At 42.0% G+C, this 18,484-nt stretch overlaps 1 protein-coding gene across 4 annotated transcripts in view; it reads left to right on the forward strand.

Moving 5' to 3' along the window:
- The window catches only part of WWC2 (WW and C2 domain containing 2), a 211,419-nt gene that overhangs the window by 177,420 nt on the left and 15,515 nt on the right, over positions 1-18,484 (forward strand). For all 4 annotated transcript variants that reach the window (XM_033215759.1, XM_033215760.1, XM_033215762.1 and 1 more), the window contains one exon: positions 3,279-3,521. In XM_033215759.1, the coding sequence (XP_033071650.1) occupies positions 3,279-3,521 (243 nt within the window). The remainder of the gene's footprint in view (positions 1-3,278; positions 3,522-18,484) is intronic.

Genomic DNA, 18,484 nt, shown 5'->3' on the forward strand with positions numbered 1-18,484 from the left:
TACTAAAGGAAAATATTTGTTTACTGTGATCATTTTGGCTTAAAATGTGTGGTTTGGTGAGTACAGACCACCACATGTGCTGAGCTCTGTTGATGGTGAAGAGCTTGCACCCTCAGGAGTCCATGGTCTAGAGGAGGACGCAGCACACACAGGACTGTCACAGCTGTGCCGGGTACGATAGGGAATGAGCCCATCTAATTGAGACAGTCAGAAAGACTCAGTTGGCCAGGGGTGGGGGGTCTCGACACTTGAATAAAACTTCAGAAGAAAATGGTAGCTTTGGGGCAGGGTGGGGGTGTGATGGATACTGGGTGCTGTGAGTAGGTGGCATAAAATGATACTGGAGCAGGGACACACAGGGCATGAGGATCGTCAGGTTCTGCTAACAGCCTTGGCACTGTGGATAGGAGGATCAGGCCTGAAGCCTGGGAAGATCAATCAGAAGCATTGTCATCACCAGGGCCACTCTGGTCTCACGCCGCCGTGTGCAGAGTAAAGAGATGCCTGGCCAGGCAGCAGTGGGGGCCCCTGGTTTAACTTCCTGGTTACTTGAAAGGCATAAAAGCATATTTCATTTTTCTAGAGGCAGATGAGATGTACTGGCATTTATTCAGCATTCATCATTTTCAGGAAATTCTGAGATGTCGATTTTTCAGATTACCAAACTTTATGCTTTAAAAGCACCTAAATTTTTATCATCTTGTGTGAAAAGTCTTCTCAACTCCTTTCTGAGTCGCTTGCCTTCTTAAGCAGCACATAGTTTCAGGGATAGTTTCACTCTTCAGATAAATATTAACCTAAAGTGTTTATGAATCAAGGAGCTGAGAAACGGTTGGGTTACTGATAAACTTAGTTATCAGGACTACTTGACACAGACAAAGGTTAATCCTGAAGCGTGTGTAGAAGATGGTTTTAAATGGTTTTTAAAAGTAGACAGATATGGTTTGATAGGAACAAGTGAGGAATGGTATTCTGCTTTAAGAATTACAGCATGAGGTCAGGAGATCGAGACCATCCTGGCTAACATGGTGAAACCCCGTCTCTACTAAAAAATACAAAAAACTAGCCGGGCGAGGTGGCGGGCGCTGTAGTCCAGCTACTCCGGAGGCTGAGGCAGGAGAATGGCGTAAACCCGGGAGGCGGAGCTTGCAGTGAGCTGAGATCCGGCCACTGCACTCCAGCCCGGGCTAGAGCGAGACTCCGTCTCAAAAAAAAAAAAGAATTACAGCATGAGCGGCCGGGCGCGGTGGCTCAAGCCTGTAATCCCAGCACTTTGGGAGGCCGAGACGGGCGGATCACGAGGTCAGGAGATCGAGACCATCCTGGCTAACACTGTGAAACCCCGTCTCTACTAAAAAATACAAAAAACTAGTCGGGCAAGGTGGCGGGCGCCTGTAGTCCCAGCTACTCGGGAGGCTGAGGCAGGAGAATGGCGTAAACCCGAGAGGCAGAGCTTGCAGTGAGCCGAGATCCGGCCACTGCACTCCAGCCCCGGTGACAGAGCGAGACTCTGTCGCAAAAAAAAAAAAAAAAAGAATTACAGCATGAGCAAGGTATAGAGGTGTATGAGGACAAAAGTATCTGCAAAGATGAGTAAAAGGTTCGCCTGAATAGAAGAGCAAAGCGCCAAGTGTGTGAGTGATGAGGTTAGAGGGGCACCCACTGGCAGCGGTGTGCTGCACCCTCCCCACGTTGGCTCACAAGAGTCAATTGTGCTCGTCTCTTGCCAGTTAAATCGGAGTGACAGTGACACATCACAGTCAGAGCTTGAAAATGGTGATGGTAGGAGTATTTGCCACATCGAAACTGGCAAACCCTGCAAATCAGTGCTTTCTTCTCTCCTAGAGAGAGCCAGTTATTAAACATTTACCAGCAGACTCTTGTATATGGAGTCCTTAGGCTCTGTGTGCATGACAGCTAGGAAGGATTTCTGATTCTGAACAGTAAGTAATACAGTCAAAAATGATGTGTGTCTAGATGATTCTTACTGTGTAATGCATTTGTAGAGAGGAGAGGGTAGAGGTTGAATAAAGGGAACCTAAAAATAAGAATGTTACACAAGACCATGCAATATGTACTGGATGTGGAGGAAGAACAGGAGGACGCAGTAAGAGTGATTCTGACTTGGGCTAAGGCTCTGAAATCAGAATAGGGACAGACAGGCCCCCTCCCTTCCATCTGGCATGAGCACTACCATTATTCCAGATCTTCACACTAGAGTACTTGTCAAATTTGAGTCCCTCCTCACTCATATCAAATAGTAACAGTTCTTATTAGCAATCGCTTATTTTGCATTCTGTCTGCCAGTAATCTAGGCAAAAAATACCTCCTTGCTCCCCTCTGCTGGTACAATCTCACCTCTCACCCAGCCTTGTTTAAAATCTCCTCCTCAAGTGAATGGGCCCTGACCCTGAGTGATCCATCCCCTTCCCTGACTCCCTGTGCACTCCTGCGCTCACTCACAGCTTCCTCTCTCTTAAGGTCTCATGTCATTCTGCAGTCAAAGTCTTCAAGGGCAGAGATTGTGTCTTCTCTTCCTAGTACTTTGCCTGCACAACCCCAGCAGACGTTTATTCATATATGTTCAATAATTATTGCTTGATGAATGGGTTAAGATTGCCCCTGAGAAGAGCCATGGTGATTCAGTGGTGAAAGTAAGTAGCACACAATGGGAAATCAAGGAAGGCAACTCAATTTAAGCATTCTAATTAGAGGAGAGAGTCAAAACCTAGCAACATTGTCCAGCTATATTCAGGCTGACTGTGATAAGAGTTGTATGTCCTGAAATGGAGGAAACAGAAGTGTCTTGCAATGTATTTATTTATTACACAAGGCAGGCTTCATGTAATCAATTGGTCAGGCTAAGTAAGCCAGGCTGTACTATGGTAACAACTTTAAAAATCTCTGCGGTATAAAACAATAAAGGTTTATTTCTTGCCCAGCTACTGGTTCACTGCAGGTTGGCAGGAGGCCCTGCCCCATGTTGCTCTCACCCAGGGCCCATGCTGATGGAGCCTCCCTCTGTGGTTCTTTGCTCTCCCTCCAGCAGGGGACGGAAATGTGCGCCTCTCACACTGGCTTTGACAGGCTTCTGCCGGAAGTAAGGCACGTCTCTCCAACTCACCTGCCATGGGCCCGAGCAAGTTGCTCCTGCCCCTTAGGCCCTGGCTTCTAGGGCGCAAGGAAGCACCATCCATCATGCGCTGGGAAGGAGGGAAAGCAGGGTAACCACTGCCTGTATAACCAGGGTGTTCATCATTCTGTTTCTAACTATCCAGACGGTTTGCCAGTCAGTCCTTAGAAGAACAGCACAAGAATGCCCAGTACGGACATCTCTAGACTTAGAACTGGACCTTCAGGCATCCCTGACCCGGCAGAGCCGCCTCAATGATGAGCTGCAGGCACTGAGGGACTTGCGGCAGAAGCTGGAGGAACTGAAAGCTCAGGGAGAGACTGACCTTCCACCAGGCGTGCTGGAGGACGAGAGGTTCCAGAAGCTTCTGAAGCAAGCGGAGAAGCAGGTACACAGCTCAGGGTCTGTCATCTCGGAGGGGCTTACATCTTTTTTAAAGCATGCCACGTAGAAGGTACCCAACGTACGCTTCTTTTTTGCGCATAAGTCTTTGGATGTTTTACTACAGCTTGGAAAACATTTGGAACACATTTTTCCCACTGCTATAGGCCCTTTTTTTTTTTTTCCCAAACTGAAAATGTTGAAGGAACAAGGAAGCTGGGAAAGTGGGTGTGGCAGCAGGGGATGGATGTGGCCAGTAAGAGTGAGGGCGTGGCCAAGGGGGAAGTGGGAAGTAGTCATAATTTCTCCTCCAGATTTTTCTCAATGTCAACGTAAGACTTGGCAAATAAATACAGTATAACTTTTGGCATAAGTGAGACATTTTGTTTGGCTTTTCTATGGATGTCTTTTTAAGATTCATTAACCACATCAATTGTGAAATACATTGCTAATTTTAATGCTACTAAATTTTCACTTTCATTCTTATCTTAAGGAAAAATTACACTTTGTTTATTGACATTCTCCCTTACCTTTCACACTACAAATAGCTATACCAAAAAAAGATGAAATCACTTATTAAAAAATAGAGTATTTTTGGCCGGGTGCAGTGGCTCACGCCTGTAATCCCAGCACTTTGGGAGGCTGAGGTGGGTGGATCATGAGGTTAGGAGTTCAAGACCATCCTGGCCAAGATGCTGAAACCTAGTCTCTACTAAAAATATAAAAAAATTAGCTGGGCGTGGTGGCACGCACCTGTAATCCCAGCTATTCGGGAGACTGAGACAGAGAATTTCTTAAACCTGGGAGGCAGAGGGTGCAGTGAGCCGAGATCACACCACTACACTTCAGCCTGGGCGACAGAGTGAGACTCCGTCTCAAAAAAAAAAAAAAAAAACACACAGGAGTGTTTTTAAAGAAACTATTTCCATTATTTTGACACCTAAATATTACTGAGATTTTCAAGAATCTGCATACATATGAAATTGATTGACTTTCTCGAGAGTAGAATTTATATTTTGGTTTCGAAGTGTGTATTCATATCCATATGTAGTAACAAATAGAATTTTCCATATAGCTGAAATACTAATATTACAAATGCCAAAACGTTGTTTTCTTTCAGTCCCCTTGGATGGGGATGTAAAATAGATTAGACACTTCCTGAAACTAACAGAAAATCTTATCTATGATATAAACTGCTCTTTTTGACCCAGAGTTGTTATTTGATCATATCGTGTATAGTACTATCAGGAAAGTTTGAATCGTTCAGCTGACTGGAACTGCTGATCCTAGATGGAACTCAGAAACTAAATGAATGAATTTCAAGAATCAAACTGACACCAGTGATCTTTAAAGAAACTTTAAGCAACAAAACGTATTTCCTATCTGTATCTTATCCCACCTGATAGAAGGAAACCTTCACATTCAGTAGGACCTCAGTGTTTGCTTAATGCGAAGTTCAATGGTAGGCCTTACACTTGCCACAGCAGTGGATACAGGATAATTAGACATTGCCCTGGTTTCATAAAGGAGATGAGCCAGACACTCCAGGTCCATGGGAGCAGTGCTTCCTGGAGAGGTCAGGAGGGGTTTCATGGAGGAGGTGGCACTTGAACTGGCTTTTAAAGTGGGAAGTGGAGCTTCATAGGGATGAGAGGCCCAGGACTGTCCATTAATAAAGGTCCAGATGGGCTCCAGACAGTGGAGGGCTGTGGGCAGGAGCCTGCAGGAGAGTAGGGCCACAGCATGTGGAAGGTAGTCTTATGAAATGGAAGATTGAATTATAAGCAGAAATGACCTGAGCTTATGTTTGTAACCTCAGTAACCATCATTTTTACTCTCGAGTTTTTAACTCAACATTAGCAATAATTTCAAACTCTTGGTTGACTTTGACCTACTTTAATGTCATGGAGAAGCATCACAGTGTTTGACTTTTATGGGTCAAAGCCTTCGAAAGCTGAATTGGAGTTTTACAACTATAGATGCAAACAGAACTTTGTGTCTTTGGTTGGTTGTTCATTTCTAGCGTGTCATGATATGAAATTCTAAACCTCTAGGTATCAATAATTACTAAAACTGGGGGACTTAAGTTTTTTACTTAATATCATAATGCAAAGGTTCATCCATAAATTGCTTGTTACCGTATTTCATTTTTCTTGACTTATCTAATCTCCATTGTATAGAGAGAAGCTCAGTAGAGCAAAAAACAAAAGGAAAAACAGACAAAGCTCTGGCAAAATTAATGAAGAGAATATACAAATAAAGAATATTACAAAAGTAATGAGGGACAGAACTACAGGTAATTGTGAGATTTAAAAAATAATTACAGCTGAGGTGGGAGAATCACTTGACCCCAGGAGTTGGAGACCAGCCTGGGCAATATAGGGAGACCTTGCTTCTACAAAAAAGTTAAAAAAAAAATTCACTAGGCATGGTAGCATGCACCAATTACTTGGTCCCAATTACTTGTAAGGCTGAGGTGGGAGGATCACTTTAGCCCAGGAGGTAGAGGCTGCAGTGAGTTGTGATTGCAGCACTGCACTCCAGCCTAGATGACAGGGTGATACCCTGTCAATCAGTTATGAAAAATAAAAAAATAAATGCATACACACACACGCACACGCTGATGCACTCCCAGTGCTTTGGGAAACCAGAGTGGGAGGACAGCTTGAGGCCAAGAGTTTGAGACCAGCCTGAGTGACATAACAAGATCCCATGGGGAAAAAAAAAAGTTAAGTTAGCTGAGCATGGTGGCACATACCTATGTAGTCTTGGCTATTCTGGTGACTGAGGCAAGAGGATCACCAGAGGTTTGAGGTTGAAGTGAGCTGTGATCACCCCACTGAACTTTAGCCTGACTGACAGGAAAAAATAATTGAATACTATCAACAGTATATGCCTACAATTTGGACATACGTCTAGGAAAATATACTAGAATGGATGTTTGGAAAGAATAAAAAGGATGGAAAATCCTATAACTCTGTTAAAAAAGTAGAAGTAGTGATTAAAAATCTATCCACAAAGAAAATGTAAGTTCTGGATGCTTTATAAGCAAATTCCACCACACTTTCAAAGAAGAAATTATCTCAATTTTATACAAACTCTTCCAGACACTAGAAAAAGAGGGAACACTTCTGCAACTAATTTTATGTAATCAACATCCCTAAAGCCAACACTAGACAAAGATACTTTCAAAAGGAAAATCACAGGCCAGGCCAGTTTCATTTATGAATGTAGATGCCAGAATCCTGACTAACAAATGTTAGTAAATAGAATCCAACACCGTATTAAAAAGATAATACATGTTGACCATGTTGAATTGTACAAAAGTTCTCTTTGGTTTGGTTTGGTTTGGTTTTTTGAGACGGTGTTTTGCTCTGTTACCAAGGCTGGAGTGCGGTGGCATGGTCTTGGCTCACTGCAACCTCTGCCTCCCAGGTTCAAGCAATTCTCCTGCCTCAGCTTCCCAAGTAACTGGGGCTACAGGTGCGCACCACCACTTTTTTGTAGTTTTGGTAGAGACAGGGTTTCGCCATGTTGGCCAGGCTGGTCTCAAACTCCTGACGTCAGGTGATCCACCCGCCTCAGCTTCCCAAAGTACTGGGATTACAGGCATAAGCCACTGCGCCTGGCAGGTTTTTTAATATTGGAAAACAATGAATTAAAAAAATATATGTTGACCCTGTCGAAATGTCTAAGAATATTTTTAGTGCTAGGAAATCTATTTATATAATTCATTACTTTAACAGATTAAGGAGAAAAATCATTTGGCCAACTCAGTAGATTCAGAAAAATATTGAGAAAAGTCAGTGTTCTTTCATGTTTAAAAATCCCAGTAAGTTAGAGGCAGGAACTTCCTCAACTTGATAAAGAATAACTTAAAGTAAGTGTGATCATAAATAGATAAACATTAGAATCATTTTCTTTAAAATCAAACACAAGGCATTCACTATCCTTCTGTTCAACATTGTATTAGGAGTTCCTAAACAGTGCCATAAGGCAAGAAAAAAAGTAGAAGCAAAAAGATTGGAAAGAAATAAAGCTGCCGTTATTTACAGGTGACATTGCATACATTAAAAAATTTGTAAGTTATTACAAATAGTAGGAGTTTAGCAAGATGGGTGAGTAGTATGATATCCAAAAGTCTGTTGCATTTCTTTACACCAACCAGAAACACCTAGAACATTTAATTAAGATAATTACAACAGTATCAAAGAATATCAAATACCAAGAAATAAACTTAACAAAAATAAACAGTACAGTACAAAGAAAATTACAAAACCTACTGAGAAGAAATGTAAAAGCAGATTCATGGAGAATTTATTACATCCATGTAGAGCAGGGGTCAGTAAGCTTTTCCTATAAATGACCATATATTACATATTATATCAAATTATACTACAATATCATGTAACTGTATTATAACTAAATATTAACAATGTTAAATATTCCCTGTTGCCATATGGTCCCTGTTGCCGCTATTCAGTTCTGCCATAGATAAAATGTAGTTAAGTGATGTATTTGCGTTCCAATAAAACTTTATTTACAAAAAGAGGTGGCAGGCCATAGTTTGCCAATTGCTGATATAGAGGAAGAATTAATACTGTGGAGACGGCCAGTTCTTTCTAAAATGTACCATAGAGTCAATGTAATTCCAAGCAGAATACCCACATGGTTCTTCATGGATACTGATGCAGTTAATGAAAAAGTAAAGGTCAAAGAATAGCCAAGGTACTTTGGAAAAGAGTAATAAGGAGAGGGACTCGCCCTACAAATTTATTAAGCTGCTAAAATAGCAGGAATTTGTGGAGGAATTAAGAGATTGGTCATGGCATGAATACAGAGCTCAGTAGCAGACACATCTGTATGGAGTGTTGCTGTGTGATGAGGATGTATCTGTGTGGAGCACTGATGTGTGATACATAAGTAATAGGGGGACCGTGAAGTTTCTAAAGTGTTCTCTGGAAAGACAGTGTGGCAGTAGTGTAAGTGACCACGGCTAGAGCCAGAGGCTCCTTCCCAGTCCCCAGCGCCAGACATTTTCTCATGAGATAGTGAGAGAGACTCTGGCAGATCCAAAGAGTAAATCTAATACTGATTGAAAAAGAAGATTAAGACCTTCTTTTAAAAGTAAAAGCATCATAAATATACTGTTTTCCTGACTGTTTTTTGTTTTTTTTTAATTGTCTTTCATTGTAGAATTCTGCTAAGATTCTTACTGTTGCTGATTCAAGATTTGAGGACTGATAGGGTGACCTTTGTTTTCCTTCTACACTAAAGAAATCTTTGCATTTGCTCTAAGTAAAGTAGATATAAAGTAGAGAGTCTAGAACCCAACAACCCAAGGAAATCATCAGGGCAGACACACTGCTCAGAGTCTCTGAAAACTGGCAGCCAAGTCAGAGTTGATATTTGAGGCACACATGTTCATTTTAATGATTTGTCCCTTAATGAGGCAGTCAAAAATGTGTGTTTGTTTCCAACTGAAGAAAAAATTAAGAAGGAGTTCCTTGGGAAACTTGAGCAGACATATTTTCTGTAAAAACACAAACACACCTCCTAATGCAAATCCTTCCTCTCCAACTCCTATGCTGCCTTCGACCTAGAGTGTCAACTCCCCAGGGAAGCAGTGAGGCTCCTTTTGCTTCTTTGGTATTACAGTGCCTTAGTAGATGTCCCATCCAACCTTGGCAGAAGTCTCCTTTGCCTCATTCAAGCTGCTCATCTTGTTGACCAGCCATGATTTTAGCCCTCTTTGAGTTTTGCTTGCCTCCTGCTCACCACTAGCATAGAGGATTTCACCCTGGGGCTTACTGGTGAATAGAACAATACAGCCTGAAAACGTGATGAGAATCTGACTGGTGCACACTGTCTGTGGCCTTAGCGTAGCTTGGCCATGTGAGGGCCTCTGCCCTGTCCTCAGGGAGCCCTTGGTCCAGTTGTGCCTTGGTGATGCTGGGACCAAGTTTCAGGAATATCAGGGTCTATGGATATTACCAGATCAAATCAATATCTCTTAGAGACCTTATGTACAACACAGTTTTGAAATCAACCCTCAACGCTTTTGACAGACTGTTCTGAAACAGTTTTCTGCTGTTTTTGTTCCCACCATCTCATACGATGTTCACAGCCATGATCTAGGAAAAGAATGACAGTGCGAGGGGAAAAGTGTCCAATTCATTCTTCCTGGGGTGCCGAGATCCCTGACACCCCTTGTTTGTTTGTTTTCATCCCTATCATACCGACCTATCATTCTGTTCTCAGTGACAGAAATAGTGATAGGAATATGAGACGTGCTTCTCAGACACATGATAAAGTTGAACTAAATTGCCTTGGAAATGACCTCTTTGGGAGCTGTCATCTCTGTCATTCAGTGCAACCATGTGTGTGACACGGGTGGTATTTTTCACTTTCATCTCCGAATTGTCAGCATTTAATTATTCCTATTGCAGGGCATCGCCTAAAAATGATGCTGGCTAACAAACCTGACGGGTGCCGTCCCTTCCTGTGCCTGCCTTAGAGCCAGTGTCTTCATAAAGGTGCTGCCGCAGCTGTGTGCGGGTTTTGATTCTTTAAAATGTCAACACAACCCAACATACTTGAGTACAAAGCCGGGTGGAGTTGCCCTTGCCAGTAGAGGTAACATTAATGCCACGTTGGATGTATTTTGCTCACAAAACAGGCCTTCTGTTACCCACGTGGCAGTACTCTCTTAAATGGTATGAAAACTGGTCGCTGGGCTCAGAACAGCCCAGGATTAATCTGAAGATCATGGGACTGTTCAATTTGGATCAAGAGTGCAAAGATTTGAGAGAGCCAGGATCTCCTTTGTTTTGCCCAGTGAAGGATACAGGCAGGCCTTGTTCCAGTTGGAAACTGTCTGAAAAAGAATGACACTTTAGAACTCTCCTTTGTAAAATAGTGCTTTATTTTATATTAATTTACAGTTGTTTAATCACTAAATGATACCTGTGCATAATTCTGGCCTCATAATACGTTTCTGATGATGATTAGAATCATCCTTACATAGGTTGCATTGATGATTTTGCTTAGAAATTATTCTTAAGGCCGGGCACAGTGGCTCACGCCTCTAATCCCAGCGCTTTGGGAGGCCGAGGCTGGTGGATCACGAGGTCAGGAGATCGAGACCATCCTGGCTAACACAGTGAAACCCCCTCTCTACTAAAAACACAAAAAAATTAGCCGAGCGTGGTGGCGGGCGCCTGTAGTTACTTCCCAGCTACTCGGGAAGCTGAGGCAGGAGAATGGCATGAACCCAGGAGGCAGAGCTTACAGTGAGCCGAGATTGTGCCACTGCACTGCAGCCTCAGTGACAGAGCAAGACTCCGTCTCAAAAAAAAAAAAGAGAAAGGAATTATTTCTTAATAGAAGAGTCTTTTTGAGACAGGTCCTCTCTCTGTTACCCAGGCTGGAGTGCAGTAGTGTGACCACAGCCTACTACAGCCTCGACCTCCCAGGTTCAAGCAGTCCTTCCACCTTGGTGGTTGGGACCACAGGCACACACCACCACGTGGACTCAGCTAATTTTTTTTTTTTGTAGAAACCAGGTTTCACTGTATTGCCCAAGCTGGTCTCGAACTCCTGGGCTTAAGCAAGCCTCCCTCCTTGGCCTCCCAAAGTGCTGGGATTGCAGGTGTGAGCCACCATACCTAGCCTAGAGGATTTCTGATCTTTATTATCTGATGAACCAGCACTTAGTTGGTTTTAAAATTAGTTTGCATACCAGGATAATGAGGGAAAAGAAGATCCCAAGGATCTTTCTCTTATGATTATGGTAGAGCCTGAGATAAACACTTTTTTTTTTTGTCTTGGAGGTTCACTCTTGTCATCCAGGGTGAAGTGCAGTGGCACAATCTCAGCTCACTGCAACCTCCACCTCCCGGATTCAAGCCATTCTTCCGCATCAGCCTCCCAAGTAGCTGGGACTACAGGTGCACACCACCACTCCCAGCTAATTTTTGTATTTTTAGTAGAGATGGAGTTTCACTATGTTGGCCAGGCTGGTCTTGAACTCCTGACCTCAGGTGATCTGCCCACCTTGGCCTCCCAAAGTGCTGGGATTATAGGCGTGAGTCATCGCGCTCGGCCTGGGATGAACACTTCTGTTCTACTGTGTCACCAAGAGGGTGCAGCCCGGGGAGCTGAAGAGAGACAACGGAGGAGATGGCCGCTAGTGTCCTGCCTGCTTGCTCCCTTGGGACCAGCACCCACAGGCCATGCTAACCACATCTCACAGTCATCCCTCAGAGGAGAAATGAGGAAGAATCATTCTACCCATGTGCACATATGACTGCCAAACAATCTCATGGCACACGTTGGCTTCAACAGAGAAGCCATGGCAGGGGCCAGAGAAAGGGCATAAGGGGAGACACTAGTTATCCCTTCCTGAAGTCCACCAGACCCCTCAGAGAGTTGATGACTGCAAGGGCATTGGGAAAGGCCAAGAGGATTTGAGCTGACATGTTAGAGGTCTCTTATTCAGAATGAGAATGTGTTTTCTAGTTCTTGTCAAGAAAATTTCAGCTTAACAAAATGTGAAGATACATCTAAAAAATTAAGGGCTAGTAAAAGCTGACAGTCTTAATAATTTGTATTCAGCTTTCTCTATGCCATTGCTATTGTTTTTCTAGATCACTACGGTGAACATCTTAGGGATGCCGTTAACAGTTCAGTATAAAACTCCTTTGTCAGAGGAGTTGAACCTCATATACAAAATGCTGTCTTTTTATACACATGATAGGGCCAAAACTCTTTAGCTAGCCTGATGTTACCCAGGGAAAGAGCCATTGGTATATACCTGAGGTCCCTGTTTAGGGTCCAAGTGAAAAGAGACTATAACAGCAAGGCCAGGAGACCGATGAGTGCTTGTGGTGTCAGAGTCAGATCTTCTTGGATGCTGCTGTGGCTTTGCTTTCTCATTACCCTTCCCCATTGCTTTCCTTTACAACTCCTTTCTTCTTCCCAACAAAACATAGGTAAATGAAAACAAACCAGCCTTATAAAAATATGCATACCTGTGGCTTATGTTTTTCCCATGCACTAACAGGATTTTATATACTTACGTATGAATTAAGAGGATTGAAGTAGATAGCCACCAAGATCCCTTCTAGTTATAGAATTTTGTGATCTATTTGAGATCAAGTCTAATGTGCTTTCAGTATAAATAGGGATTCAGAGAGATTTGTGGAAATTGAAGTCTGCATGGCCTAAGGGAACTAAACCTTGAGGGTACATGCAGTACTTTGATAATTCTGAAGTCCCAGGTGAAATGTGATTCCTGAAAGCTTTTTCGTATCAGGATACTCAGAGTGCAGTCTTACACAGGTTATGCAGAGTGGATTTTTTATCACACTGTAAGAAACTATGCTGTCTTAGTCCATTTTGTGCTGTTATAACGAAATGCCACAGACTGGGTAATTTATAAAGAACATAAATTTATTTCTCACAGTTCGGGAGGCTGGAAAGTCCAAGATCCAGAGGCTGCAGCTGGCAAGGGCCTTCTTGCTGTGATATCCCATGGTGGAGGGTAGGAGGCAGGAGCGAGAGTCCACTCCCAAAAAAGCCCTTTGATTGGGGCATTAAACCCACACATGAGGGCGGAGCCCTCAGGCCTTCTCACCTCTCAAAGGTGCCACCTTTCAATACCGTTACAATGGCAGTTGAATTTCAGCATGAGTTTTGGAGAGACAAACATTCAACCCATAGCAGATGCCAAGCCCGCTGCCCCACCATTTTTGCTTCCTTCTACTACTGGCAGTTTCACATCAAGCAACAGTGAAAAAAGCTCACAAAACAAGGTGCATTTATCCTGCTTTCAAAATGATTTGATTCTCCCTAGTGCAGAAGGGTTTTTGTCGTTATTTTTACCAACTCTGTGGATATAAACTGTTTGAGTTGTGTACTTTTCTCACCACTGAAATTTGCAAAAACCAGTTTTGTGAAAATACAAACTTTCCATTGTGTGCCTTCCGTTATAGCCACAGAAGCTCATGATAACCATTGACTTCCCTCACCTGCTTCTTCCTCACTTCCACAGCCATTTGTTAACATACACATGGGTACACCAGCACCTGCACACACACACACACTAACTCTGCCACACTCACACATTGCCCTTTCATCTCCATCATTTCCCTGTGGTATTGGGGATTTGTGAGGTTTTCAGCAAGATGACCATAAAGTGCCTAACGATGAGCAAAGAGTCTGCCAGTTGCCATAAAAAATATGGCTCCTAGAAAAGCAGTGAATCAAAGCCAGCAGCAGATCCTGGATCTGCCTCCCTTGTCAGTGAAAACTGTCAGGTCTCAGGGTTACACTCCATAACCTTCCTCCTTTGTGATCCAACGTCTGTTTTGTAGCTCAGAATAAAAAACAGAATCTTATTTAGTGTCCTCGTGTATTGTAAAACCCCCTTAGGAAGCAGAGCAAGAAGCTCAGGACTGTAACTGAAGACCGGATGGTGCTTTTTATTCCATTAGGCTTCTTAACACAACTATGAAGAAACCACTGGGCCTCTCTGCAGGTTGGGCCCCCATCATGTAAACTGGAGGTGGATCACACCTTCTGGAGTCTGCAGCATGCGAAGTGGCTCCCAGGCCTCGTGAGCCAGGCGTCTTATCGTGACTCCTTGGGGTGAGGGGAAGCATGCCGAGAGAGGACTGGGGTTCTTCCAGAGGAGCCTCATGGTCCTTACGAAGCAGGAATTTCTTTCTTTTCTTTTTTTTTAAATTTTTTCCATAGAGTGTTTCCCTGTCAAAATGCCAGAATTCTGGTGCTAGACTGCAGAACTGCTAGACTTTTTGTAAAGCTTAAAATAATGCAAATGTTAACACTCGTAAAAGTTAGATGTGTTGGCCGGGCGCGGTGGCTCAAGCCTGTAATCCCAGCACTTTGGGAGGCCGAGACGGGCGGATCACGAGGTCAGGAGATCGAGACCATCCTGGCTAACACGGTGAAACCCCGTCTCTACTAAAAATACAAAAAATTAGCCGGGTGAGGTGGCGGGCACCTGTAGTCCCAGCTACTCGGGAGGCTGAGGCAGGAGAATGGCGTAAACCCGGAGGCGGAGCTTGCAGTGAGCTGAGATCCGGCCACAGCACTCCAGCCTGGGCGACAGAGCGAGACTCCGTCTCAAAAAAAAAAAAAAAAAAAAAAAGTTAGATGTGTTGTAAAAATTATGCCAAGTATATTAATACACTGCATTCAACAAAATCTTAATGATTACAGTAAAGTATTCAGCAATGAGATTTAACTGCCTACAAAGTTGTTTGGTATTGATCATTAGCAGCTAATAATAATTCTGTATGTTTTGCCACCTAATTTTTGGAGAAGGATATAGGTATAGATACAGATAAAAATATAAAAACATAGAGACAAATACAGTCTTCAGTAAAGTATATTTTTATTCAGCAGGGAAGGAAATATCTTCCTATGTTCCCTGGTCAGCTTTATTTTTTTGTAAGACAAAGGCAAGTTTCAAAGTAATTTTGTAGTCACCATAGAAATGCTGGAAGTTGAAAATGTCAGCAGCCATTACACCACGTAGAGGGACTGCCAAAAAGGTTCTCTGCAAGGGGTAGGAGACCTCTGCGTTCCGTTCACGTGGAAGGTAGCAAAGATGGAACAGGATGCTATGAGCCTGTCCTATTTCCTATCTGATAAAATCACTTCTAGGTAAGAAAAGTAGGTTAGATTTTCTTACCTATGTATGATTCAGTTCCTTCCCTGACTTTTCCTGATATGTCTCTTGTGAAATCAGTCAACAGATGTCTGTTTGAAGAGTGATTTTTTTTCTTATGGTATTTCACAAAGAATTTGAATAGCAGCAAAATGTTTAGTCTATTTACTAATTTAGTAATTTGATATACCATAGCAAGGTAGAAGTCATTTCTCAGTGTATACTAAGTCAACAGTTCCTTATCTGGGACCTAATGAAAAATTACCCATTTACTAAAGATAGGACTTCACAAAGTAACTATCACATTTGTCACCCTTGTATTTGAATCACATAAATTCACAAGCTCCAACTCGCAACTAAATTATCTCATCAATTACAAAGTAATCAAGAGACAACTGTTACTTAACAAATATAGGCTGCTTTTATAGACAAAATCTTTCAAAACAGGGTGAGGAATTGGGGGGGCAGTAAAAAATACCTGGAAAAAGACACAGTGTGATGAAAAAAATCAAAACTTATTGCAGTAGATGATTATTAGCAAAGTACTAAGGATGCCCCATTGTGGATTATTTAGCTTTCCATAAAGTAGTTTCAGTATAATTTACTCTTTATAAGTATTTGCTGAATAAAGAGTTTTTGTAAAATCTCATCTTTCCTCAAAGTGCCACAGTATTTTTATTTGCAGATTTAAAGTGAGTTTAGGATATTTTTGCTTTGAGAATATTTTAATTTTTTTTAAATGTTTAAGTAACACGTGGTTATTAAAACAAATTTAGGTGATGCAGAACTATATAAAGCAAAAACTAGAAGTCCTTCTTGGAGTTGTACTTCCCAGAGGTTACCACTGTTGACAATTTGGTGTATGTCCTTCTAGCTATTTTTTATGCAATGTGTGTGTGTTAGTGTCATTTGAAAGAGTTATACAAAAATGGGGTCATAAAGATAGGTCGTTCTGAAATTTGCTTCTTTCCCTCACTTCATTCTAATACTATGTGATGAATAGCTTTCCATATTAGTAAATGGTACTGTAACTCATTATTTTAATACATTCATTTGTATAGCTGTATCAGTTATTTAATTATTCTAATAACAATTTCCCAAATGTTCTATTATAAACAGTGTGGAAACACACATTTTATGCATATTTTTTGCACCTTTCTGGCCACGCTAGTATTCCTAAAGCATAAATTCTTAGTAAGAGAATTGCTGATAGTATCAGTGTGGCTGTGACACATAGTCAAAGATCTTGTCTTTGTCGTGTCTCTTAAGCCTGAAGACCTTGTTTGATTTCCTGGCCTTAAAGGCGTCTGAAACAGTGGATGCACGTGGGATGACAAGGTCCTTAATTGCCCTTTTTGCCAGCACCAGTCTTATTTCCTTCTAATGTTTCTAACTGCTTAGTTTATAACAGAAGCAGTTGGCTTCTCAAGTCTGGAAGGGTCCCAATTATGGGACTGTCCATCAACTTAGATTGCAGGCGCAGGCTACCCACCACCTTCAGACCTTTACCTAAGCTGTTTTCTCTTCTCCCTCTGTATGTCAACTGCATAGTTCTGACCTGAGTTGATGTCGATCTCTCTCTCTCTGTCTCTGTCAGGTACAGCAAGAGGCAGCTTCTCAAATCATTGTTGGTTAGCTAGTTTCCGCAACCTCCCCAGTGAGAATTGGGAGGGAAAGTGAACAGGAAAGTTACCGTGTATTCACACCAGAGATTTTGCTTAGAATATGCCTTCTCCTAAAGCAGCTTTCCAAAAAATTGACGGAAGCCAACTCACTTATTTATAAGGCCCCACTGTCCCTCAAGACACAAATCAACTAAATTAAATTAGATTTGTTTATCTGTCAGATAGCAGCTGGGTGCAGTGGCTCATGCCTGTAATCCCAGCACTGTGGGAGGCCGAGGCAGGCAGATCACTTGAGGTCAGGAGTTCAAGACCAGCCTGGCCAACATGGTAAAACCCCATTTCTACTAAAGATATAAAACTTAGCTGGGCATGGTGGCAGGCGCCTGTAGTCCTAGCTATTCTGGAGGCAGAGGCAGGAGAATTGCTTGAGCCCAGGAGGTGGGGAGGTTGCAGTGAGCTGAGATCCTGCCATTGCACTCCAGCCTAGGTGACAGAGCGAGATTCCCTCTCAAAAAACAAAAACAAACAAACAAAAAAAAGGATTTGTGTATCTGTCAGATGGAGATAACAACTGTTTTTAAGTATGTATTGGCAAGACTGATTTAAGACGAGACCACTCCCCCTCGTTAAATGTATACGTATTATATAATGAAGTCTCCAGCCATTTGATTTAATTAATTCCTTTTGTAAGACAACGTTGCAAGTAACTTCTGCAAATATAGGCAGTTGTCAGAAATAAACTACTGGTTCCAAAATTGTATTGAGCACTTGAGCCTTTATGAATTATGTTAAACAGGCACATCCTTTGCCCTCCTGAAGCTTTTGGGCCCAGTCTAAACATCTCAGCCACCAAGGCAAACCTTGAGCCATATCCTAAGTGAATAACTAGGCAGCCTCTTAGCATACCTACAAGAGGGAGTCAGTGCCTTGGGTGAAGGACAGCAAATGGGGAACAGAGTCATCATGGCCCTTTTACCCCATGACGACAGTCCTCACTGTGAATTACATGACTTTCTAATATGAATGTAGGAGGAGTAACAAGTCACACATTCATATTTAAGCCTTATTTTCTATTTCACAGTTTGTTTACATAGCTAAAGAATTGTCTTTTTAATACTTACTAATAAATAAATGTAAGTTTGGATTTTATATCAGGGAAGCTTTATTCAGTATTTTACAATATTAGGTGTTTTTAAAACTCAAAGTACAAATTAACACTAGTTTTTCCCTGATAATGGAGTAATATAAACAGTTATATGAATATACTGATGTAGGCTTATTGTGGAGAGTTTTTTAAACTATGTAATATATGCCTGCATTTATCTGTCTCCAAATCTAATATAGCCACATGTTCACTTACCAAGATTTTTAAATGTCAAATCCCACTTGAATGAACACTGCAGCCTAGAAATAATTTAAATAGGTAATTGTAGAGGGTTCGTTAAGATAATTAAGCTGTAGCTACTAAGTGGAATGTTATGAAATCATTAAAAGTTACAGGCTTCTGGTTTCTGGTCCAACATATAAGGAGTTTGAAGTCTTCAATCTAACAGCAAGTAAAAAATTGAACAAAATGAAAAATCAATTCTTCTTAGATCAGTCAGAGAGGTGAGGTCATAGGGCAAACTACTATCCCCAGAATTGGAGAGA

The sequence above is a fragment of the Trachypithecus francoisi genome, unplaced genomic scaffold, assembly GCF_009764315.1.
Source record: "Trachypithecus francoisi isolate TF-2019V2 unplaced genomic scaffold, Tfra_2.0 Lachesis_group1, whole genome shotgun sequence".
NCBI lineage: Eukaryota > Metazoa > Chordata > Mammalia > Primates > Cercopithecidae > Trachypithecus > Trachypithecus francoisi.